At 50.3% G+C, this 24,119-nt stretch overlaps 1 protein-coding gene across 1 annotated transcript in view; it reads left to right on the plus strand.

Moving 5' to 3' along the window:
* The window catches only part of MREG (melanoregulin), a 13,307-nt gene extending 295 nt beyond the window's left edge, over nucleotides 1–13,012 (plus strand). The window contains exons 2-6 of the mRNA XM_085299539.1: nucleotides 5–15; nucleotides 3,228–3,387; nucleotides 9,737–9,827; nucleotides 11,070–11,233; nucleotides 11,612–13,012. Coding sequence (XP_085155665.1) covers nucleotides 5–15; nucleotides 3,228–3,387; nucleotides 9,737–9,827; nucleotides 11,070–11,233; nucleotides 11,612–11,743 — 558 coding nt within the window. The 3' untranslated portion in view covers nucleotides 11,744–13,012. The remainder of the gene's footprint in view (nucleotides 1–4; nucleotides 16–3,227; nucleotides 3,388–9,736; nucleotides 9,828–11,069; nucleotides 11,234–11,611) is intronic.
* Nucleotides 13,013–24,119: the final 11,107 nt, after the last annotated feature.

Below are 24,119 nucleotides of genomic sequence, written 5' to 3' on the forward strand. Positions count from 1 at the left end.
GGAGCCTCTGCTGAGGTGGGTGCGGGATGCGGGATGCAGGATGCCGGTCCAGCCCCCGGCGCGCTGCATCCTGCCGCCGGCTCGGCCCCGGCGCGCGGAGACGCTTCTTCCCTTCGCCTTTTCCTGCCTGCGCGCCTTTCCCAAGCCGTTCGGAGCCCGAGAGCTCCGGGACAGCGGGTTTATCCCCGCACCAGGTGCTGGGCCACGGCCGCAAATCCAGCTTAGGCTGCGGCTTCATCGGGCAGAGCGCGCCCCCGCCGCGGCTCCCTGCCCAGCACCCGGAGCCCGCGGGAGCTTCCCGGCGTGCGCYGAGCCGGTCTTCCCAAAAATACATGTTGCACTTGGCAATTCAGCTCCGGTGCGGGGGGCGATTCACCTTCTCCCGAGACGGCCCGGGATAATTTTACGGCCGTCGCTTTGAGCGCGCCGCTCGTCAGCTCTCGCCGCCCGGCGCTAAGACAAGACCCGGCAGGCGTCACGGCGCGAGCGCGTCCGTCTGAGCCAGCGGGATGACTTCGGAGCGGGCAAGCGCCCGAAGCGCCTCGGGCCGCCCGAGGGCCTTCCCGAAACGCTCTGCGGTCCCGTCGCTGCCCTCGCCTCAAGGGTCCCAGCGCGCGGGAGCGTGCCGGGAGAGGGGCCGCAGAGGAGGACTCTGGCTCTCYGGCACTGTCCTGATTTCCCGCTGTGACAGAAGTCCTAAATAATAACCAGATAATCCTGACCGCGGGGCAGGAGGGGGGCCTCTGGCCCAGGAAATTCGTATTAACCTAATGAGCGTTAAGCACAGGTGTGGACAGGTTCGAGCTCCTTATTGCTTTACGGTCTTAGGACGTGGCCGTCCCCTATCCGGCCGCACGGGGCACCTTTCTTTAGTAACATGCCTTCACCTGACAATCCAATTAATGCTGGCTTTAAGCAGGAAAGCCTGTAAAACCGCCGGGCGTTCGGAAGGCGCTTGCTATTGCRCGATTATCAATCTAATATCCCGGCCCTTAGCTTGGTTCGGGGACGTGAGGCTTTGGGGTTTTAGGGCAAAGCTGCTGGGGCGGCTGCTGGCGCTGCTGGGGGTTTCCAGAAGGACGCTTGCACAGGGCCTGGTGCTTGAAGAACGTATCGGCGGCCGGAGCGAGGTATCTCGCACGTAGAGGGGTTCGGGCTTGCCTCTCCTCTGCTACGGCCAAGGGCGTGTGYGGGGGACCTGGGCTCTGCTCCTGCCTGCGTCCCCGATAAGCTGCTTCACGCTCTGCACCGCGGTTTGTCTGCTCAGAAATGAAGATACCGCCTTGCTTTGGGCAGGGGAGYGGCTCGTAAAAGCTAAGGCGTGTAAGGGTTATTGCCAAATAGTTTGTACAGTAACTCAGATGTTAAGAGCTACCGATCAGGGAGCGAGGAGATCCYGCTGAAGGCAGAAGCATGGTACCCACCTCACGCTCGCGGCCTGTCTTGCCCACAAGTGACACCTTACATGCTGGGGTCCTGTCTGCTCTCCAGAGAGGCTCCAAAACACCCCTCGCAAACCCTGCTGGCATTAACAGATGCTTGCTCTGGCATCCCAGGAACACCCCTCTGTGCCATCTGCACTGGCCTGTTGCTGCCTCCACCCTGGTCATTTCTGCCCATAGCTGTGGGAAAGCCCTTGGCTGAGCYATGCTGGGGAGCTGGAGAGGAGGAAAGGAGAAGGGGAAATGGTTTGACCGAACTTGGCTTTGGTGTAGAAATGCTGAGCTGTGCCATCCACACCCTCRATGTTACGTTCTTTCGCTTGTCCTTAATGAGAGATTATCCTTCCCCTCGTTACGTGTTGCTCAGGCTTCTTGGTTTATTGAAAGTCTAATTAACTTTTCTGCAGGAATGCTGATGTGAACGATTTTTCTGTTTTATCTATATGCTGGAGCTCCTCTTAGCATCTTTTGTAAGGGTTGTGCCAGCACAGATAAACCGCCCGCAGTGTTATCTGAGGTTTCACTGGAGAGCGTTCGTACAAAACAAGGGTTTGGGAAAGCAAATAGAATAAATATTGGTCTGTTCTAACAAGAACTGAGCAGGAATTACCRTAGGGTGGTTGATGATACTATTATGTAAGTCTTGATGTATTTCTCAGCTCTTGTTGTTGCTCTTGAACGTCTGGATGTCTTGATTAGAAACGTGCAAGTGTTAGCACAGTACTTGCGTAAAAGTTATCCCAACAGAATTAAATAATCCTATAAAAAAAAAAGAAAAGAGGAAAAAGGGAAGAAAAAACCCAGCCTGATTGTAATATAGAGCCATAAAATAGCACTGCTCTCAGTGCGTAGAGAAGCTCCTTGTCTTGGTGGGGAACAGCCTTTTCAGACGATGATGCCCTGCTTTKCTAATCATTAAGCAAGTAAATACAAGAGTTCACAAGCAGAGCGAGGATGTTTCCATCCCCAAAATAAAGCCAGGGCCTCAGCAGGTGGGATGTTGAGCCAGAACTCCTGGATACTTTGGCAGTGCTTGGCTGTAAGTCCTGTCTGCCCGTAGCCCTGCTCCCCGTGCTGTTTGGCTGCATTGGCCATACCTCTCCGGTGGGGAGCTGCTGGGATTTGCTGTTTGACTCAGCAGGGTTTGGGCTGCTGTGAAGAAAACAGAAGCACAGAATCACTGGGGTTGGAGGGATCTCTGGAGATCATCTTGTCCCACCTCTTGCTCAAGCAGGGCAGCCTAGAGCAGGCTGCCCAGAACCATGTCCAGTTGGGTTTTGGATATCTCCAAGGATGGAGGCTCCACTACCTCTCTGGGCAACTTGCTCYGGAGTTCAACCGCCCTCCCAGTGACAAAGTGTCTTCTGGTGTTCAAGTAGAATTGCGTGTGTCCTCTTCCTTTGCCCACAATAAAATACTGTTCATCCACAATGGCTTTGAGAAGAAGATGGGTAGAAGCTGTTTCTTTGGCCAGCAGGCAACGGAGATGCTCTGCATGCATCTGCCCTTCTGCGCACAAAATCTCCACGTGGACGGATCTTCCTGGCGGGATCTTGGCATGGCTGCAAAGGCAGAAAGAAAACTCCCTCCACAACGCCATGCCCTTCTCCAGAAAGCTGTGGGGATTTTGTAGTCTAAGTTATTATAACTTTTGTTTGGCCCAGAGAGGGTGAGGTGGGTGCTTTCAAAGGGGCTTTGGGGGTGGGAAGGTAAAAGGAAGGCAGGCGATGGGAGGGTGCCGTCCACCAGCAGGCCCTTCCTCAYGTTCACCCCTCCTCTCCGCAGCAACAACAACCCGTACGCCTCCTTCGGGGCCACGCTGGCRCGGGACGAGGAGCAGAACCTGTGGAGCACCCCCCACGACATGACCCACACCGAGGCGGATGACGACCGCATACTCTACAACATGATCGTGGTGAGGAACCAGCTGGACACAGGCTCAGAGGTGAGAAGAGAGCTACCATAGTGAATATGGGATAAAACAGTGAGAAAAGGCTTATTTTCCGTAGTCAAAACTAGCTCCAGCATAATCATGAGCTCCTTCAACCATCTGCTAAGCCCCTGCGGAGACCCATGCCTGTGGACAGTTAGTCTCTCGGAGCAGACTGAAGCAAAACCCTCAAATGTTTATAGTGTGGACAGCAGGTCCTGCTGTCTGCTCTTCCACTTTACAGACTTGCTTCTGTTGCTGGTGCAGACTTAGCCTTAGCTGGATGCTCTTCCCCAAAAAGCCAGGATATCTCTAGTGGCAGGAGAAGACCCGTCCTGAGCTGGGACGGGAGACGCCCCGCGTGCAGCTGACAAAACGCGCGCTGGCGGCGTCGCCCGAGAAAGCGCGGAGCCCTGCACCCGACACGGGCGCAGCCCCGTTTCACACGTCGCCCTTCWCCAGCTCCGCTCCGAGCTTTTTTGTCCCCCGTTTCTCCGGTTTGGCCTTTTGCTTTCGCCTCGCCCGCGCTTACCCCCATCCCACGCCRGCGGCGCTCGCTCTGCAGTGCCTTGAGCTGGGCCGCCGCTCTGACGCCGCGCCAGGTCAAATACTTCTCTAATTGCTTACGGGGTAATTATCGAGGCCAGGCGAACGGGCACAGCTCTTGGCACCGGAGGGAAAATCGCCGCTGTTATGTAAGGGGGGGGCGGTCGCGGGCCTGACCGCCTCCTGTAAAGCCTGCCTGCGCAAAGGAGATTCCCAGCGGATTAGGAACAGACTAAGGAAAATCATGGACACGTTTCCCCCGTTCCAAACTGTCTTCCGTAAAACCCGGAGGTGCATTTCATTCCAGCGGGATYCGAAAGCGGTCTCGTTTTATCCAAGAGGCTAAGACTAAAAACCTCTCCCCCTGCCCCGAGATAGTCCCCCCTAAACAAAAGCGCAGTTTCCACTAGGGGACTTAAACTCCAGCRGCACAGTTAAGATAAAAATTAACTATTTTTTTTTTTTCAAATTAAAATGAGATAATGCAATCCTTTGTAAACACATATGACCAGAATCCCCATTTAATGCTCTTTTTTGCCCCCCCCCCCAGTGAGGGTAGACTTAATGCTGATGTTTACAATAGAGAGCTTTGAAACAACATTTTCATGATAGCCCACAGCCTTTACTGCCATGGCAACTCGAACTGAAGATCTCCTCTTCCCCACCACGCTTCTCTCTGCCTCGTGACCGCTCGTCTTCGTTAGAGAAGGCGGCGAGGCTTAATCCAGCCGAAATCGGTGGAAGGAAACGAGGACAACTCCGCGGCGGTCAGCAGGTTTGCCCGGGCAGCTCCAAAGCTGCTGCCGTGGGTTCAGGGCATCGCGGAAGCACGCGTGATACCTTCAGACCGCAGCCTGCGCTCTGCCTTTCGTGATTTAGGGCTCGTTACGCGCTCGACCCGCAGAGCCGCTAAAAGCGACGCTCATTCGTAAAAAAAAAAAAAAAAAAAAAGGAAAGAAATAGAGCCCTCTCCGCAAACAAACATGCGGGCACACAGCCTGTCTCTTGGTGCGATGCAGCTGCTAACTCGGAGGAAAGCCAGCCCACGGTGCGCTCCTGGGAGCGGCTTTTCTGCCGAAGCGCTGCTGCGAGCAACAGGGAGGAGGCGGCTCCCAGCAGCGCCGCGTGGTTTGACTGACGGCGATTTATAACTGTGGCATAGCACCCTTTGCAGCTGTCAGTTTGCAGGCATCTCCACCATCTCCAGTATACAGGAGGGAAACTGAGGCACAGATGGATGAGCCCCATGCCTGGCTCAGCCCCRAGCAGGGGTGCGCCTGGGTCTCCTGCGTGCCCATGCAGGGCCTTTCATTCGTTTAAAGAGAAGACTTGAACACAAATTTTAGCCCTTTTTATGTGCTGCAGAACAGCAAAATATTTGGCCGGAAAATCTGACATTCCTGCGTTCGGTCCCGGGTGCAGAAATCTGCTCTTACTCCAATGAGCATTTTAAAACTAGGCCAAACTGCTTCATCTAATGCGAGATCAGCCCCAAGAGAGAGAAAAAGTCTAATTGCAGAACAGCAGCGGCAAAAGCCGTAATCGGCTTTGGGGAGCTGCTCGGTCCCCGCTGCCCGGAGGAGCGGATGTGGCCCCGGGCAGGATGGGCCCCGGGCAAAGCRTGCAGAAGAGGGGCTGCCCCCACGCTGGGCACAGAGGAGGACTGCATTCTTATTTATTCAGTGCACACATCTTACAAAACCTTTTTTTTATTATTATTATTTTCCATGTGGTAGTGGAGAGAAGATGCTGCAAGCCAGGATAGGAGAAGCAGTGGGTCAGGATGCAGCGGGACTACCTCTAGCTTTTTGTGTGTGGGGGGGAATACAGAGCCCTCTCCCCACCAGGTACTGCAGCAGAATAACCGATGTATAGCCATACCTTTTTGGCAGTGATACCAGTAATTTTGGGTAATAGCACTGATGAATTGATGAAAAAAACATGTTTTCCTCTGCCATGCTCTTCCTTGAAATATGAAGAAGGTSTTAGTTTGTTTGGTGGAAACAACCTGGTTCCTTCACACGATACAAAGAGGTAACCTGTAATTTGGAGGAGCCTGTTTGCGCCTATTTGCCTGCAAAGGTTTTTTGGGGCAGGTCTTTAGATGAAGACAGCCCATTTTGCTGAAAGAGCTCCYGTAGCTCATCTATAAATTACAAGCTCGACGCCGGAGTGGCCGCGGGAGGCTCCTTGCCTTGTGCAAGGCTGGATGTCAGCCAGGCTGGCCAGGGATGGCTGTCTCCGGGCCCAGGGATCTGCRGCTCTTCCCTAAAGATGTTTTCTGCAGGCAAGTCAGGCCTGGGCTACGGACTGCTGCCAACGAAGCGTGCTGAGTTGTGCCCATGAAGGGCCAGGCGCTGTCAGCAGGAGGTCTGGCAATGCGTGTAGACAGAGCAGCTTGCCTGTGGTCACTGACTGCTATCTGAGGCACAGCAAGATGATGTGGTTTATTGGAAGCCGTGCAGTGAGAGCAGCGAATACCTCCAGGAACGCAGCCTCGTGTCCTCTGCATCACCCACAAAATGCTTCTTCCCTGCCTGGCGCGGGCAATATTTCTCTGCTTCCTTCCTGTCCTTTTCAGCAGAAGAAGGGGCGGGTAATGAGCCACCAGCCAATTCCTTGACCCCACACCAGACGTGTGCAGAGCGGTTTCCTTCCCCCTGGCTCCTCCTCATTGCCCTGCTTGGCAGCTCCAGCTCAAGGTGACAGCAGTCACGCAAAGCTGGCCAGGGTTGCTCCACCCAGCTTCTCACTGAACCAGGGCAGCAAGCTCTTCAAGATAGGGACTGTGACTTCTTGGGTGCGCCCGTTTCCCGCACAATTGCTCATCCTGCTTGATACTGTTTGCTAGGAGTGACTGCTAATAGCGACACTGGGCTTGGAAGAGCCAGCTGGAGCACCTTGCAATTGCAAAAGCCACCATGCAATAGGAACCTAAGATGAGGTTCACTGGAGCTTCCTAAAACCAGGGATGTTTAGTCTAAGGCGGGCGAGACAAATCTCCACCTGGAGGTGTCCAGCTCTGTAGCTGAGTCCTGCAGTGACTCGGGTGAGATGCTSAGGTTGCAGCACCATAAATCCTCACCAGAATCAGAACAGACATGTTGATCGTGTCCATCAAAGCACTGGTTTATCTATGCAGCAGGTCAGAGACGCACAGCTCATTCTCCCACCAATGTGCCCAAACTGGTTTGCTCTCCTTTCTGCTTAGGCTGTGAGGTCATGAGGAGGCTGAGATGTTTCCATGGGAGCTCTGCCAAAAATCGAAAACTTTCAAGACTGGGGAAACRTCCCACAAAGCTTTCTTCGATTGAAAAAAAAAAAAAGTCTTTTTCATGGAGAGGACTTCACTTCGTAACCATGAATCTGTGCCACGAGAGAAGAGGCTTGTTACTGCCTCCTCCCTTTTCCTGGTTAAGGATTGAAATGGCATTTTGATCTGCAGCGCTAGCAGTCAGGTGCCTTCATGTACAAACAGTAAAGCCATCTGCAAGTACCAGCAAGGTCAGGAGACCAGCTCGGCGCCCATCAGTGAAACTAGCTCACAGCGAGCACCAACGCTAAGCTGAAAAGGAAAGGGTCTGCTGTCCCCGAGCTGGACAGAGGAGCAGCTCGGAGCAAGCTGCTGCACGCTGGTCCTAAATTCCCCCGCGCCCCTGACATAAATTCATGAGTATTTTAACCCTGTTAACAGCTTTCGTCCAAATCGTAATCTCAAAGGAGCTGCTGTAGYTGTCACTGAACAACCAGAAAACAGGCTGGTCGTTTAAACCTCTGCAGTCTTGACACGTTGGCTGCATTCAAGGAAAGCACTACAACTTCCAGCTCTTTACCACACCAGAAAGCGTGTGTGTGAGGGGGAGGGTTACGGGGCAAATCACATTCAAGTGCATTGAGCGAAGGCCTTTACTGAACTTAGTTGCTTAAAAACCAAATGGTGATCTGCAGGAGGCTCAGGCAGGCCTCGAGATTTACACTGCTCCTCATAAACGTGGGAAGATACATAAATGCAAAAGTTGGCGTTGGCACCTAAATCCCTTTGGGATGCTAGAGGTACAGAGCTCATGCAGGAGCCTGGCTGTTGCCCGAGAGTGGCTTTTAATCGGTTAATACTGTTCAACGAGGTACTCCACAGAACCAAACATACAACCTTACACGACCAGCAGAAGTGCACCRAGTTTCTTTTTCTTTTTTTAATAAAACATAAAATAAAAAACTCTCAAAACCAATATTTCAGGCTTGTTGGGACAGAAACATTGGAACTTGCAAATCCATTTACATTCCGACGCGTAACGCTGCAGAGGCTGGTGGTTGAACCGCGAYGGCTGACGGGCGCAATTGGTCACTAACGGGCTGTAGGATCAGCCACCACCCGCAGGAGACAGTAGGGCTAAATGGGGCAAGCAGGTTCTCTGAGGCACCCCGGGTCAGGAAGCCGGTCACATTTCTAAAGCATAACCTACGTTCATGGATATTCTTCACAGCTTGAACATGTCAGGTAGGAAAATCCCAGTGACGTGATGCAGATTAACACCTATTTATTCTTGTAGAATACGTTTGYGCAATCTGCTGCTCAGAAACGAAAACCATTAAGATTGTAACATCACTCAAATGATCTCCATGTGCTAGCAACCAGCACAACCTGCTGCGTGGACACTTCCATCAATGCATCTTTTCACGCGTGTAAACTTATTAAACTAAACTAGGAAAAACGCTCCTGCTTTTATTGAAGAGTACGTGTGTTCCCGTAGGAACGTATGCTAGTATAAACAGATACGTTTACTTGCATTGGTGCAAATTTAATAAGTAACCTGAAAACCTTCCCCTTCAGACAGCATCCCATTATGCACATACAAAGCTTGAGGTCAACTCCAAGTACAGGTACTGTATACTCAACCGAGGCATTAGCTACACGAACAGGCAATCCCTAAGAATAGTTATTATGTCAAATGATTCCAACTCAAACCTCAAATATCTAGTTGCGCAACTCTTTTCTGCCACTTAAAGGCTGCACCCCAGCCCTTAAAAAAGTTGAGTCTTATTGTTCTTAAGTGCTTTTGAAAACTCCTGTATTCTAGTTAAATGCCTAGCAGAGGGCTGAGCAGTTTGGAGAATATACCGTATGTCTGTCCCAGATAGAGCGATAGCTCTTTTTCAAACTTTTAGTTTCCTAAGGGCTACCATCATGCCATTTTCACTGCAAGCACATACAACAAGGTGTCGCAATAGTTGACAGAAGGCAAGTATTAATATATGGTCTTGGTTTCTCAAGCTGCAAAGGTCAAATAAGGTATCTTCACAACCTCAGTTTTTGATGTTAACTTGGATGTCAGGGTTAGTTTATCTCATACAAGCTTTGGACCAAAGGAGCAGGCCTAAAGTTGAAGTGTACATTTGAAAGTTTACATTGTCTTCTGGCCAAGGACAGTGTTATAATTTCCAGTAGACAGCAGAGCTGCAGTGCAATATCCTCCCTGCCTCTGACCGAGGAGACCACTTTGGCCACAAGCCATCAGCTAAATTCTCATAGGCTAAATCCTGCAATCTGATTTCAGGGTAACTCAGTGTCTGTGGAGCTACCAAGTAGGTTACTTGTTTTGTATAGGCCAGGAAGATACAGAGATGCTGTACCAAACATTAAGCTAAAATACTCTACATTCATCAGTGAGCTTTCTTCCAGCAGTAATGGAAGTCTGGCCATTGACCTTCATGCTGGTTCCTCAAWGCCAAAACCATCGGTTTAACTCTAGTTCCGTTTCTAAAAAGCAATGGAGACACTACAAYGTTGAGATGACTATGTTATCCCTTTGCTTTGCAGGAATGGCAGAAGCTCAATTATGATATTTATACCTTACGACAAACCCGAAAAGAAGTGAGAAGCAGGTGGAAACACATTTTGGAAGAYTTAGGTAAGCTAGCGGACAGGAAGATGCGTTCTTTGTGGAAAGCAAAATGACAAAGGATGGGCACACGTGGTGGTACCAAATGAGGAATCCCGTAGTTGCTAAGGATTCAGACAGGTACGCAAAAGCATACTGGTGGGAGAGAAAGGGATGGGAAGACTGATGCCTGAGAATTCACCCGGGATTTTTATAAACAGGATAAGCAGGGAGGAATGAATATTCCTTTTAGATCTGAACATAGACAGACATCTTTCTTCCTTAGCTCATGCCAGCAGGTCTGAGGCAATCCCCCCCACTTTGTTTGCACCTAAGTAAATTTGAAACAGCCTCTCAYCTGAAGAAATGGCTCAACAGGGGCCCTCCCAGGCCTACTGTTTTCTGTCCCACAAGCAGTGAGCTCCAGCCAGGCACGCTGTGCACTCCACCAGGGAAAGGTAGCAGCTATGCGACCACACGTGATGCTGGCCCGTTGGCCAAGCGGCTCGCACGAGTGACACCGCAGAAATGGGCGGCCGCTAATAAGAGGAACGTGCGACTCGAGCATCCTTGCATGGCTTGGGGCTGCTCTAAGACATCATCGCTGGGAGCATATGTGATTTGCATCTCAGCCGTTCCCACCCTGCCTGCCACTCTGGGGTTCAGAGGGGAGGAACGTTATAAATTTATAGCCAGGGATGGGCATTCGTCTTCGTCAAGATGCTCACGTTGCCTCTACGGGCCAAACACGGGAGCAACGAGCTGACACCCTTGAAGATCTTCCGATCATCCCCTGGTATCCTCTCCCTTTCCTCCTCGGGATACCCTTCCTATGGGAAACGCTGACTGCTTCTGGAGTAATTATCCACACACGTATCACTGCAGTAGGTTTTTTATATCTTTGATCGGACACCTGCTGACAACATATAGCTCCAATCACCGGGACCCACAGGACCCCCAGCCAACCCTGAATGTACTTGCTGTAGGTTTATCAGGAGCACGTAAGAGCTGAACTGACATACAGGGAAAGCGTGTGGGGAGTGTTAGTAGCCCTTCACTGGAAAACTAGCAATAAACACCTTTTGAATTCTTCTAGACTTTTCCCCCCTCCCCACCAGCGAGGCCATGCCTACTCCAAGTGCAGACATGGGGGCTGCCTCAGGGAAACACAAGCTCATGTTGGCAAGGAGGGAAAGCAGCAGCRCAAGGTAAGGTAGAATAAGGAACATCAAAAGAGCGCGCAGGACTCAGGGATGACCGTTTCTGCYCTAGGTTTCCAGAAGGAAGCAGACTCCCTGTTATCAGTGACGAAACTCAGCATTATCAGTGATTCCCAGAACATGGGCAAAGCCCGGGAGATCCTGCTAAAGCTCTCTGAAGAGACAAACATCTTCCCAACCAGCTGGGAGCTTTCTGAGCGGTACCTTTTTGTGCTGGTGAGTAGCTCGGAGCCTGMTGTCATCCCTGCTTCTACAAGCGGTGTCAAAGAAGGCAGTAGGAGCAAGTGAGCTGCACTGCAGCAAGCTCCTGYGTATGTTGGCCTCCACACCAGCTGTTCCACTTACAGCTCACCTGTTGAGCTTTTTCGGAAACATCTGYGGCTGTAGTGCCATCAGTCCAGCCCTGCAAATTATTCTAAGCCTGTAACGGGGTCCTCTTGCAGTTGGGTGACTGAAGGGGGAAAAAGATAAGGGCTAATGCCTGACTTTGCCCAAGAGCTGTTAGGAGAGCCACCTTGGAGGGGAGGATGTTGAACAGGGAGATGCCACTGATCCAGGCAACACAGYGACTGTAAAATTCCTTTGCTTTGGTAGGATCGGCTTATAGCCCTTGACGCTGCAGATGAGTTCTTCAGGATGGCCAGCGTGGTGTACCCCAAGAGACCCAGYGGGGAAAGAGCAGACGACAGTCAGAAGGCAACGCAACACATTTCTGCRATGCCCTGAGCAGATGGCCTCGCAGATGCGGTGTGAATGGCACGTTTCCTTCCCTCCTGGCATCTGGCTCCTCTGCCAAGAGGCTAGCACAAGTAGTGCTGTTCCTTGTTTCCCTTCAGAGAAAGGAGTGGGCCACCCGGATCCGAGCGTGACCATCCCCAAGAGGTGCCCCAAGCAGAGCAGTGCGGGAAGGGGGTACTGTGGCCACCAACWCGGAGGCGCTCTCAGGGGCAGGGAGCGAGAACCAATGTAGTCCTGATGAGAGGCTGCTTGCTGAACCACTCTCTAGGCAAAGGGGGACCCACAGCCAAAGCACTGCTACCAGTAGTTGTCCAAGCTGGGAAGTCCCAAGCTGCAAGCGCCGCGTTGAGATCTGCATTTCCACCTTCACTTGGAACCATTCCCTCCCTTGACCTTCATAGCCAGGAGCATGCAGGGAGGAAGAAAGAATATACCTCACTCAGCTACAGTTTTGCAGTATTTCCCCATGCGCTGGTCATCTTCCCTCTTTCTGGCCAACTGCAGCCCCTCTGGGGTGAAGATGGTCCCAGCTCCCATTCTCCTGGCACATTCAGAAAACAGGTTTACAGCTGGGAGAGGAGTTAGCACCAGGCATTAAAAGCATTGCAGTGCTATTAAAGTTGGGTGCTGTGCCCTGGGTCACCAGCAGTGCTGCACCAGAAGGCCAGAGAATAACCCTTAGTTTTTCAGGGGTGCTGTCAGGGGCAGAAATTGCAATGGAGCTCCTCTCCGGCCACCAACACGAGCCAGGGAGCTCCTACGCTCCTCGCCAACACCAAGGCGTTCACCATCTGAAGTCAGATTTTAGGAAGGGGTCAAGGTCAGGCCTGCTGGTAATTTGGCTCCTGTAATATCCTGGACACCCGACACCTTAATCCATTTCTGAAAGTTTTAGTTTTAATTGCATAAAAAAAAAAAACACTAAAAAGCTGCATGTACTGTCAAAAGTATAGTCGCTACTGTGATTGAAGATTTTTAATGAACACTCTTTATATCTTCTTGTTAGGTCTGCTAATGAGCAATAACTTTAAAACACTGGATTTGATAATTTAAGAGTAAGTAGAAGTTCATCACTGGTTAAACATTTGCTGCTAATTGGCCAGCTGAAAGTGCTGGTTAAACAAGACCTCCCAAAATAGCAATACAGAACCTTTACTTGTTTATACCTACAGTGTTTGAAACACACACACATATATATATATTTATGAATTGTTTGTTTGTCAGTTTTCCTGGAAACTTTTTTTTTTTTGGTCAACTCTAGACATCAATGAAAACTGAATTTAATAAACAAAATATTATGAAAGCAAAGTGAAGGTTTCCTGCTCTCTCCACAACCCTGGCAAGGAACAGTTCAGTGGGAACGATCGCAGACAGCACCATTTTTCTTGGCTACTGATAGTAAAAGGGTTGGGGGATTTGCAGAGAYGCACTTCTGCGGCCTGTTCTCCATGCGCTCACACAGCATGCCTGTTGCCTTGTAAGACTAGGGTCATTTCCCAGCCTAAGATTGAAGTCTTCATAGAAGACAACAGAAATTTAACTGAATTTCAATAGTATTTGGAGTTAGGGCCCAATTCCCATTGATTTTTTTAAGCAGAAGTTCAGCTGCACCTCAGAAAACCTCCCATCTTTTTATAGGAAAGAAACTTTAGTGCGTAACAGTTCTTGTGCTGAACATTTTTGTTTGCACAAACCGCAGCTGAACAGAGCTCCTGCGGTCCTAGGAACGCCGTGCCAAGCGACACAACACCACACAGAAGTCACCCCTTACRGGAAAGCGTTATTACTGCCTCGAAACTTCTGCAGCATGAAGGACAGGGTGACAGCTTTCATTTCATGATACCACATGCTATGTAAAGCCAGCCCGTGAGTTCCTAAATCTCACGGGAAAAGGGGAGGGCTACGGCACGGTGCTCTTCCTTCCTGGGAGATCGCCGAGACGCAACCTGTTCTAGCTCACTCTCTTGCAAAGTCACCCCCAATTTTACCTTCTGCAGATTAAAGTTTTGCCATGAAATTGGCTATTTCTGATGTCAACAAAATGCATTTTGTTCCAACTTAGTAGGAACAATAATCAGGGTCTCCGAAAGAGTTGTGCTACCTAAGCATCACGTCAGCTTCAGAGCAGAGCGTGCTCACTTATGGGTGTCAGGGGCAAGTAGCCGGGCTCGCAGGAGCGTACATCAAATTACAAGCTGATCACAACATCACTCCAACAGAGAAGAAGTCCTGTAGTCCTGAAACTCACAGCTAAAATTGGCCAGAGGGACAACCTCCAAACACTGCAAAATAGCCTTTGGGTAAGCATAAGGATGTAGGACTTCTAAACTTCTGCAAGTGGCAGAAGCACAGAAACCACCGGGAAGTGTTTCCATGCAGGTCCAAGCTCAAGTTTGCCATTCTGGTAATCTCRGTAGGAAATGCTGTGTCCTGTGTGCACCTGAGGTGTGAGACTGATGCACTGAATTTCAGCTTCCAAAACCAAGACTATATATATACACACACACACACATATATGTGTGTATGTTCTCATTTGCATAGAAACAAACAGGGAGATCGCTAAGTTTTGGTTTCCTCAAGAATAGTTGCCCCTGTGTATGCGGAAGATACGGTGGGACTGTCCTGACTAACAGCAAGAACAAAGATGGGAAAAGCAGYGTAAACATCTCCAGATGAAGCTCAACCCAGGTTTTGGGTCAAAATTAGAGACTGACTGGAGAAAGGTATCTTGGCAACACCGCACATTGAGTCCCAAATTGAGACCATGAGATCAAACTGCTGAGATGTTCAGGTGGTAAATCCCACTTGGACACACTGGGCCAAGCACCTGAGCGTTACATCACGGAGGTGTCCTAGCACAGCCTTCATGGTGCAGACCTTCAGGTGGACACGCTGCTCTACCCAACAGACCAGGACAGCTCATTAGATGAGAAATGTATCTCCACTGAGAAAGACAGAATAAGGCTTTCATAAAATATAGGTCTTGGCACCTGAGTCAAAGGTTCCCTGGTGACAGAAGCATTGCTGCCACAGCCCTAGGTAGGGAGAATTCGCTCCCCAAGGGGAACCATCGCACCGCTTGTGAGGAGGTTCCTCTCACTCGACATGCTGCCGGGGTCCATCTGGACCTCTAGCTGCCGTTCCGAAGCGCTCAGGTGTCCCATAGGCCCCGTATTGTGCCTCCAGGTCTGCACAGGTGTCTTAGCCCGCGCTAGACACCTGCATGTAGGTAACCAACTCCTGCCCTGGCTCTAGCCAAGCCTGCAAGCATCCCCTTGGAAAGCTTGGGGTGTAAGAAAGCTGAGYGAACACCAGGTGCCACTGTTCCCTTAGACATGCTGCAACGTGCCGAGGGAAATCCTGCTTGCAACCACAGGCGAAGTCTTCCAAGCTTTTGCTGCATGCATCAAGTCTCTCAAGCCTGCGTGAACTGCTTTGCTGCTAAAGATTGATTTTTTGCTATTTAATAATTGCTCTAGCAGTTTCCAGGAGACAGCGATCAGCCCATCTCTCTTGCAAAGGCTAGTAGGGCTGGGGCAGCTCTACTRCCTGTCAGGGAGCAAAACTCCTCGGCAGCACGTGGGGCTGGGCACCTGCAGGAACCAGCACGCTCACGAGGCACGTTTCCCGTTTGGAAGGTGAGGTTGGTTCACCTGCCTTAGGAAAGGAAAGGAAAAGGCCACGAACTTGCTAAAACAAGCCACACGACAGGGTCTCAAATACATATCTGGGTTCACTTAGCTTTCAGATACAATTTGAGGAAAATTGTATTTAGACAATATTTCAACTAGAAAGGAAAAAAAGGACATTTTTCAKCCCTCCATAAAACATAGGCACATACCGGCCAGGTTTCCTTTCCCCTTTTTTCGATACCCACAGTAGAAACGCACACAACTAACACAGCTGACACCATAACGTGGAACGGATAACCCCTTGCTACCGAGTCAGGGTCGCTTCTCCGAAGTGAAGTGAGCAATCCTGATTTATTCCAACGCACGGCCCAGCTTTGTCTCACACCAGCCTCCCTTCGGTCATCTCAGAAACCTCGAAAAAACGCACGCAGCTAATCGTTGGGCCAACGCGTTGGTTTAACAGCGGGCGAGCAAAGCGTTTCAGAACCGCGGGCGACCGTGGGGAGAAGAACCGGGTTCCCTTCCTCCAAAGTCGAAGGGCTAAATTACACGTAGGGTGGTGGCGAGGTCACACGTCACCATCCAAAACAGACCGGCTAGAATCAACTCTGGTTTTAGAGCACCCCGACCGCACACGTGCCCGCATGGTTTCTTCTGCATATTCCAAGTTTTCCTAGGGCACACGCTATGAATTTGGCAGGATGAGAAAACAAATCCGTTGGGCGCTTTTTCCCRGATCAGCCACGGCAACTCGGCCGCGTTGTGGTGTAAACCAGGCAGAAGGTGGCAGTGCAGGTGTTTGGTCAAGGCTGGTGCTGCAGAAACGGAGGGAGAAGAGAAGTAGCAGCCTGAAAGGAGTCAGCCTTTCCATTTCACTTGCAGAGGATGTAAATCACACCATAAATTCTGATAYATAACGAGAATGGACATGGGAAAGAAAAATGCCGTCTTTCAAATTTCAGCTATAAGAAAAATTACCATTTCAAACCACTCAGTTTCAATCATTTCTAATGTTAGAAATAGCAGCAGTTGCATACTTTTCCTGGAGGGAAAGCCTGTACTTCTCTAATCTAATGAGGATCAGCAACGTTGAGTTACTTAACAAAAAAAAATAGCTCTCCAAAAGTATTCCTTTGAAGACAAACAGCTATATTTGCACAAGGAGTCCTTGCTACTCCAGTTATCGATTATGCAAAGCATTTCCCTGGCTTACAAAACACAAGTCCTTCCGACATGCCTGTAAGGAGAGCTGCCCTTCCATAGGGGAGGCCATCAGAAAAGCTCCCACCCAACAGTTCTCTTGTTGCTAAATGCTCAAAAAAAAAAAAAGAGAGAGAGAGAGAGAGAGAGAGAGAATTAGATGGCCAAAGATCATCCAGTTTTTCTACCAGTTGGTCTGGTGAAACATCCTACTTCTCCCTACAAGGTCTACTCTTTAAGAAGAGCAGTCATTTACTGAAAATGGTAATAAATTAAGGTGACTACTTTGTTTTATTTGGATTAGGAAAGGAGGCTCTGGGCACCCTTTACATGATGGGATCCCAGCAGCATTGACTAAACAGATTTAGGCAGCAGTACTAGCAAACAGCCAAAGAGGCAGAGCCACACTGAGGCTCTCAAGAGAAGAGGGCAGCAAACGGAGGAAAACTTGCCCTAGCCCAGCCAGCTGCTGCGAAAGAAAGGAAAACAGGGTTTGGCAGGTGGAACAGGTCGTGTGCAACAGGTACACGGTACGTGCCAAAACATGTCACGATGGTGCTGCGGGGTGGGTCATCTGGGCAGCACCAGCACGGTGACACAGGTTTGTGCATGCTTGGAAAACCATCGCAAATATCCCCACCTGGCTGGTGATGGTCCACCAGCAGATCAGAGAAARGCAGCACTCGTGAAGTGACGKGCTACCAGAAGTTTATCCTTCGGARAGTAGCAACTTGATATCTGTCAAGCTACTGGGATTCTTTCCCTTGGCTTTTGCAGGGCTTGAGTCAGACTTCAGAGACGTAAACACCAGGGGAAGGCCAGACACCACTGAAATCAAAAACAAAACTCCTGCCAGTGGCCCATCTACTCCTATTCTGCACCAAAGTCTCAAAAATAACAAATGTGGCTTCTGAAGAGGTTTCCCCAAGCGGCAAGATCTACATGTGCGTTTCTGAGGGAAGAAACCAGAGCTCAAGCCATTTCTCCTGGCTCAGGGGTCAGAGGGAAAAGTCAGGTCGGAAGGGACCTCAGGACGTTGTCTGGGACGACCTCCGGCTCGCCTGAGACACTCTCTCCCCTTTTAGAAAGGATGAGAACAATTTTTAATAGAAAACATTACTGGCATTATACAACGTTTTCCTAACCAAAGCGGCAGCAAACAGCACGAAGGAACTATATTAAGAACCGGACCGTGAAACCTCACCTGCAGGGCAGGTCTGGAAGGAACCAAGCCGCCTGTGAAACCCCTCCTTGACGACACGTCCACTTCGGGCGACCCTGGTTAGCTTTAAACACGCGGCTCCATCTCTGCTGGCGTCAGCAGCTCGCGACGAATCCTTCGGGGACGAAGGGCCGGCAGGAAAGAGAATCGGCCTGGGATTTGGAAACTCGGTTTCCACTCCCAGAGCCATCCYGGGACTCTCCGGCCAAGGCGGTCTCCGTCCGTCCGCCCTTTCGCTTGCCCGCGTGCGAGACGGGGAGATCGTACCTGCTAGAGCTGATGGCAGGACGGCCTCGCTGCGCTCCAGGAGCTGTCAAGGTTTTGCTATTTCTGCATCTGTCTTTAAGCAAAACTTGGTATCTCAAAAATGTTCACAAGTCTATTATCCCAAACGCTCTGCTGTAATCCTTTCAAGATGTTTCACTTCACTTTTGACTTTTTTTTTTCTTTTAGACTCTCCAGTTCAGTATAAGCCAAATAAAGCATTGTTTCTATCCAGAAACTAAAACTTCAAATTTAGATCACAGCAGTGCCTTTTAAAGCAGTGCTAAAATAGCACTCTTACTTTATTTTTTTTTAAATGCAGGGGAATACCTATTCCCACAAATAGTTTCACTTCTGATAAATCAGCACGTCCACCCAGAAAAATGTTTTTTCTTTTTTTTTTTCCCTAAATCCCGGCCCTGCCTAATATTTAACTCTTCATTGTAAACCACTCTTGAGATCTCCCACCAAAGCGTGTAATATTTGGATTATTTTTCAGCCGTCTCCCCCACCTCCCGCTTCTYGCGGAGCGGCGGCACCGAGGAAGCTCCGCTCGGAGAGCCCGGGTGGCAGCGGCACCGGCGCGCTGCTCGCATCCCGGACCCCCCCGTCGCAAGCCAACGCGAACCTTGCCGGGCGGGCGGGCGAACGTAAAAGCTGAGCTCAGCGCGGGCTCCGTTTCCGCATCCAGAAGACGCCTGCAAAAGTTACTTTAAGGTATATAGGCGCGCTGTTTGAGGTCTTGCAAAGTCTTACGCACGTGCTGCGGAGCGGTTGCAGAATGGGAGCTGTGGGTTTTTACAACCCCAGCTTCCCCCCTGCCCTCCAAACGCTGTATATTAGTAGTTGTAAATACTCACGTCTGGTTTGCAGCCCCCTGCCTCCTTTCGGCCTCTTTCCTTACATTTTATTACGCCTATTTTGTGTTACATTTGCCGTTACGCGCTTCCTCTCTGTGCGTCTTACCTTTCGCGCCTCCTTATTTCCTAGTTTTTATTATCGTAAACGTGCAGGTTTAGAAGTTAATGAGGTGGCAGCGGTCCGGCTGGGAACAGGACCGCCAGACGTCAGCGATTACCGGGCTTTTCCTATCTTTAGAGCAAGGTGTAACCCCAAAACTATGCAAACTGACAGGCAGCAGACCTTCAGCTTGACCGTGAAATACACGGTACAGGCACAGCCGGCAGCTAGGGACCCACCTTGAAGCAAGCAGAAAGACTTGCTAGACATACAGCTCTTTCCTGCTTATTTTTTTAAAAAGATAAATGCAATGCAAAGGCTCTATACACAATTTTAGAGAGAGAGAAGAAGACAACATAGAGCAGCCTCCTGCTTTTACAGGCTCTGCCCCCTCCTGAGCAGCYCTGGGTCGCGGCAAAAAGCCCTCTAAAAGATCAGATTCAGGCTATCTGCTCCTATTTGCATTCAGCCCGTGTGCTCCTCTGAAGCACATTCTGATTTTCCCCTCATCCCYGAGCTCATTTCAGGTGGTGCTGCTGGAAGGTATCTAAAGCTACAGCTGTACTCCCTTGGGTCGCCGTGAAAGAAAGAAAGTTTTTAAAAAAAATAATAATAAGGAAAAAGCAAGCGGGCCTGCGCCTGCCTGGTGCACGGCAGCACTTACATTGCAATTACRGGCAGCGCGGGGCCAGGCTCAGCGGCGAGTCCGAGACCCGTCCAAGAATTACGCTGGCAAACCAGACGCCACGGCCGTAAAAAGGAGCCTGCCCGTACCCGGCTGCTCCGGATTCAGCTGGATCGCGTGCCAAAATAGCAGGGGCCATCCTGGTTTGCGCCTTCCGGTACCCTCGAAACCGAGGGCAGCCAGACGGGGAAACCCTTCGGCAGAGCTGGGCGCAAGGTCTCTCCACCCCGACTCATCCCGTGACGCCTCCCACAACGGGGAATTTTGTCTGTGCCAAGAGTCCCAGCAAYTCGTTACCAAAATGCAAGTGGGTGGTTTAGTCAGACTGGGAAAATAAGACATTACACAGAGAAATAAATCTTCATGAGGATCGTTGCTTCAAATATAAATTTAATTTATAGAATTTTTCAGAAGTACCACCTGAATTCCTTTTATTTATTCAAGGTTTTCCTCCAGCGCATTTGCACAAGTGTAAAACCGTCTGTAGATGCTTTCGTGAAAGACTGTAACACCGTGACTGCTCCAATCCCATCGTATTTCTCTGAACTCCAGAGAGGACCTAGTCCATCACTGCCGGCCAGCTCCACAAGCAAGGACTCGCTTCGCTTGGACCTCCCAGCCTCTTTGTCAGTAAGGATGGGTTGTCCGCAACAAATTGAAAAGCAAGTTATCCAAGCACGTTGGGTCTTTCCTGCCAGAAGTACAATACCCACAGTTCACCTCGACGCAAAGAGATGGTCAAAGGTTTTGGAAGGAAYGAATAGCTTTGGCTGGACGTGCAAACGGCTACATGCAGACACCGAGGAAAGGAGAGCTATTCCATATGCCWAGCCATCAGGCACTGCCAAGTTTTTTGAGGTTTGGTACCCCACACATCTCTGTGCATCATTTAGGCGCAGGGTGGTATAGTGAGATGGTGCTATACAATTCTAAGTTAGTGTAAAGGAGAATTTCATCTGAGACAAGAGACAASGTTTTTCAAAAGGAATCCAATTCCTTCTCCTCCTGCCTCTCTTCGGCCATGCCAGGACCACCTCGGTCTTTGTCCAAATGTTGTCACTCATCAAGGGCGATGTCTTAATTCCTCTTATTTGCTGCTCTCTGCTAGGTCACGGCAGAAGTCTCAAATCCTGGAGGTTGTATGGCTAACAGCTCGGTGCTTTCAAGACGTGCAACAGGTACATTCAGGCTTTTATCTTCCAGGGCCTCCAGACCGCTGGATTTGTACTATATATCAATGGTGGTTTAATTGCTAGTCATTATACARACCATTTGGATAATCTTTTGTTTGGTCAAAACCTCTATTTAAATAAACACCCAGCTTCCTTTGGAACAGGGCTCGTTTTCCAGCCTGCACCTGAACACCCAGAAGACAGGCCTGAGAAAGCCAACCAACAGAGCTGGAAACGACCTGAGAAAGCCAACAAACAGAGCTGGAAATGACCTATGCTACTCAACCTGCCAAGAGCCTTGACCAGGACTTCTCACTTTTGCATGGTTGCTTTGACCATCAGTGAATAACGAGCTTCTAAAAAATGAAGACAGGACTCCTACATTGAACTTTCGTCGYGAGCAGCATCGGCTGCTGAAGGACTCTCCATGACGAGCAGCCTAAATTCATGCCAGAGCTATCCATCTGCTGCTATATTCCACCGATTCATTCTCCAGGAGCTTGCTGACCTTGAAGTGTGGTTTGATTTTGTTTAAAGAAACAAAACGGGCCATTTGCAAGAGACAGAAATCCAAAACAGTGTTCTGCAGCARCTAGGCTGGGATGAGGCTATGAAATAACGTGCTGGTGAGTCACAGCCCTGCTTTCGGCAGCTATCCAATTTGTTAAACAGCGTACCTGATTTYCTGGCTCCTTCTTCAGTATTTGCCGTCTGTCTGCATTTATAAAGGGTATCTCGCAGCAAAACCAAGTGCCTGTCTTTACAGTGACGCATCCTTCCACAGCGGGCTACTCTCTCCCTTCTCACACGCATGGTTACACAGAAGAGCCCAACATAAAGCCAAGGTWAAAAGGCAGTAAGCAAAGATGCACATAAAGTAAAGAAGGAAGAGCAACGAATGCCATCAGCTTCCAGGAACCAGCAAGCTTTCAGAGTCCAAATCACACTCAGTGAGAGCAAGTCCAGCTCCACTAAATACAACAGACGTTGTTGCATCTCGCTGAAGTAGGTCTTCCAAGGTTTATTGAGGTTAATTGCCCGAATCTCTGGCTTACAGACCTCTTTATGTCCAACATAACAAATGGGAAGGCAAGTAAGAGCTACGGAAGAAGCCATCTCAGTGGTTGGTCCACTGCCCCCTGGCTCGCTGCGTGCGCCGACGGCACAAGTATGCAGAGCGCTCGGCCGCCCGCACGTCGTATCAGCTGGGCTTCTACTTCAGCAGCCACCCACAGCGTGCTGGGGTTCGGCGAGCACCTCCAGGCTCTCGGCYGGGAAAAAGTCTACATGCAAATCCTGCAGAAGGACCAAATCTTCCTGCAAAGGCTGCTCATCCCGCTGCCTCAGTGCTTGGTCCCAGGCCAGTCCTATCCACCCTCCCGCGGAAAGGAAAACAGCTCTGCAGGGAGACAAAGTCTGAGCAGACTCTAACGCCCCTGTAGCTCCCAACCCTGTGAATTCGCAGTCCCTTATTTAGCTGCATTCACAAAAGTGGTTTTGCTGAAGCCAGACTCTTCTCAAGAGCGCAATTAACCTTGCGTTTAAGTATCTGCGCAATCCAGACTTTAGATCCGCTAACCATACAGCGAAACATCAAAACAGATTTTTTTTCAAGTGCCTACACATACCAAAAGATCAGTAACAGATAATTGCAGGGGGGCAAAGAAAAACGCCACCGAAAACCAGGATGCGGATGAAATAACGATACTGTTTCGCACTGCTAGCGGAAACCTCTGCCCGGATCTCAAGAGGTTACACGTTTTGGGAGCGAGCTGTCAAGAAGCAGAAATGGCGCGTTAACGAGCCAAGGATGTCGGCGCACAGGCGGCCCTGAGCAGGAGGCCCGTCTGCTTTGCCACGTTAGCGGCCAACATCCCGAGATGCAACGTCAATCAGGGTATTTTTCAGGAATAACATGTTAGCGAGAGCTCGCACGCCTTTTCTCGACGCAACCGCTTTGCGAAAGGCGAGTTTGCAGGCTACTGCCCCCACGCTCGACTTGGGCGACCGCCCAAAGCCTGGCTTTACCGCACAGATTTGCAAACAGGGGCTGCGGCACRGCATCAGGCAGGAAATTGGGAAGGCCTTAGCTGGAACCCAGCGACCCGTTACGGGCACCGCGCTCTCGGAAAGGCATGAATTAGCTGGAAAGAATCCAAAAGGGAACACCAAGAACAGCCAGAAGTCTCAGAGAAATGATCTATGAGGAAAGAAGTGAACCGTTGAGGGTTGTTTAGTCTAGAAGACCGATAAAGACCTTTGAATACACACGGAATAAGAAGACGGAAGGAATAGTCTGTTCTCTGTGGTTATAGTAGACAGCATAAGTAGCGAGAGGCTTAAATTGCAGCCAGGATGATTTTGGTTAAGCATTAAGTAACACTTCCCCAGGCTTTACTCTCCAAACTCGCCGTGGAGCCTTCGTCTCCAGATTTATGTATTTATTTTAAGAAATAGGTTGAATAAACATTTTCCAGTAATACCTTCAGGTTCGTCTGTGCCTACGGTGTGTGAGAGGCTTTTGTCTTTTCTACGATTTTCAACAGAATCAGCACAACCCATSCCACGAAAGCACATGGGATTGGCAAGAGTCTCGCGGGGAAAGGCTTGCCTGTTCTTCCACAGGGGCACCCGGACAGTTTGCCTGGTCCTCCACAGCGCGTTAACTGCTGAAACCCGCCACCCTGACGGCATCTGACCCTGGAATCAGTCACACGTATCGCTCGCTCTCTCTTCGGCTCAGAAGCCGGCGACACTTGAAAATGGATCGACTCAAGGCATCAACTCTGCTGATTACTAGAAGGGGAARCTCGAGTCCTAGCACCAGGCTCTTGAGAAGCCCATGAACTCTCCCGAGAGAGGGGGAAAAGAGTTCACCCGCTCAAGGGTCTCCTTCCCTTGCAACGTTGCCTAAAGCTGACACATCCAGCCCGGGTTGTGGTCGCACCTCAGTTGGTTGGCATTGGCTGCAGAGGTGCTCGAGACCACAAACCAGTGGTTCGCCCCTCTGGGGTGGTGTCCAGAGGCCCAGCCACCGARGCGAGGACATACAGGGTCCCCTCCTCACGCCTCAGCAGGAGGAGATGGTAGGATGAGTTACTTAGGACTGCTGCAGCATCCGGGACAGGCAATTCCCAAGGGACACTCTGGTCAAGGGAAGGAAGCTGGGGAGATGGTGGGAAGAGGGGGGCGGCAGAACAATAGTTATTTATTTTGCTTTAAAACCCAA

The sequence above is a fragment of the Rhea americana genome, unplaced genomic scaffold (assembly GCF_003343005.1).
Source record: "Rhea americana isolate MKP2758 unplaced genomic scaffold, rheAme1 scaffold_15, whole genome shotgun sequence".
NCBI classification, from domain to species: domain Eukaryota; kingdom Metazoa; phylum Chordata; class Aves; order Rheiformes; family Rheidae; genus Rhea; species Rhea americana.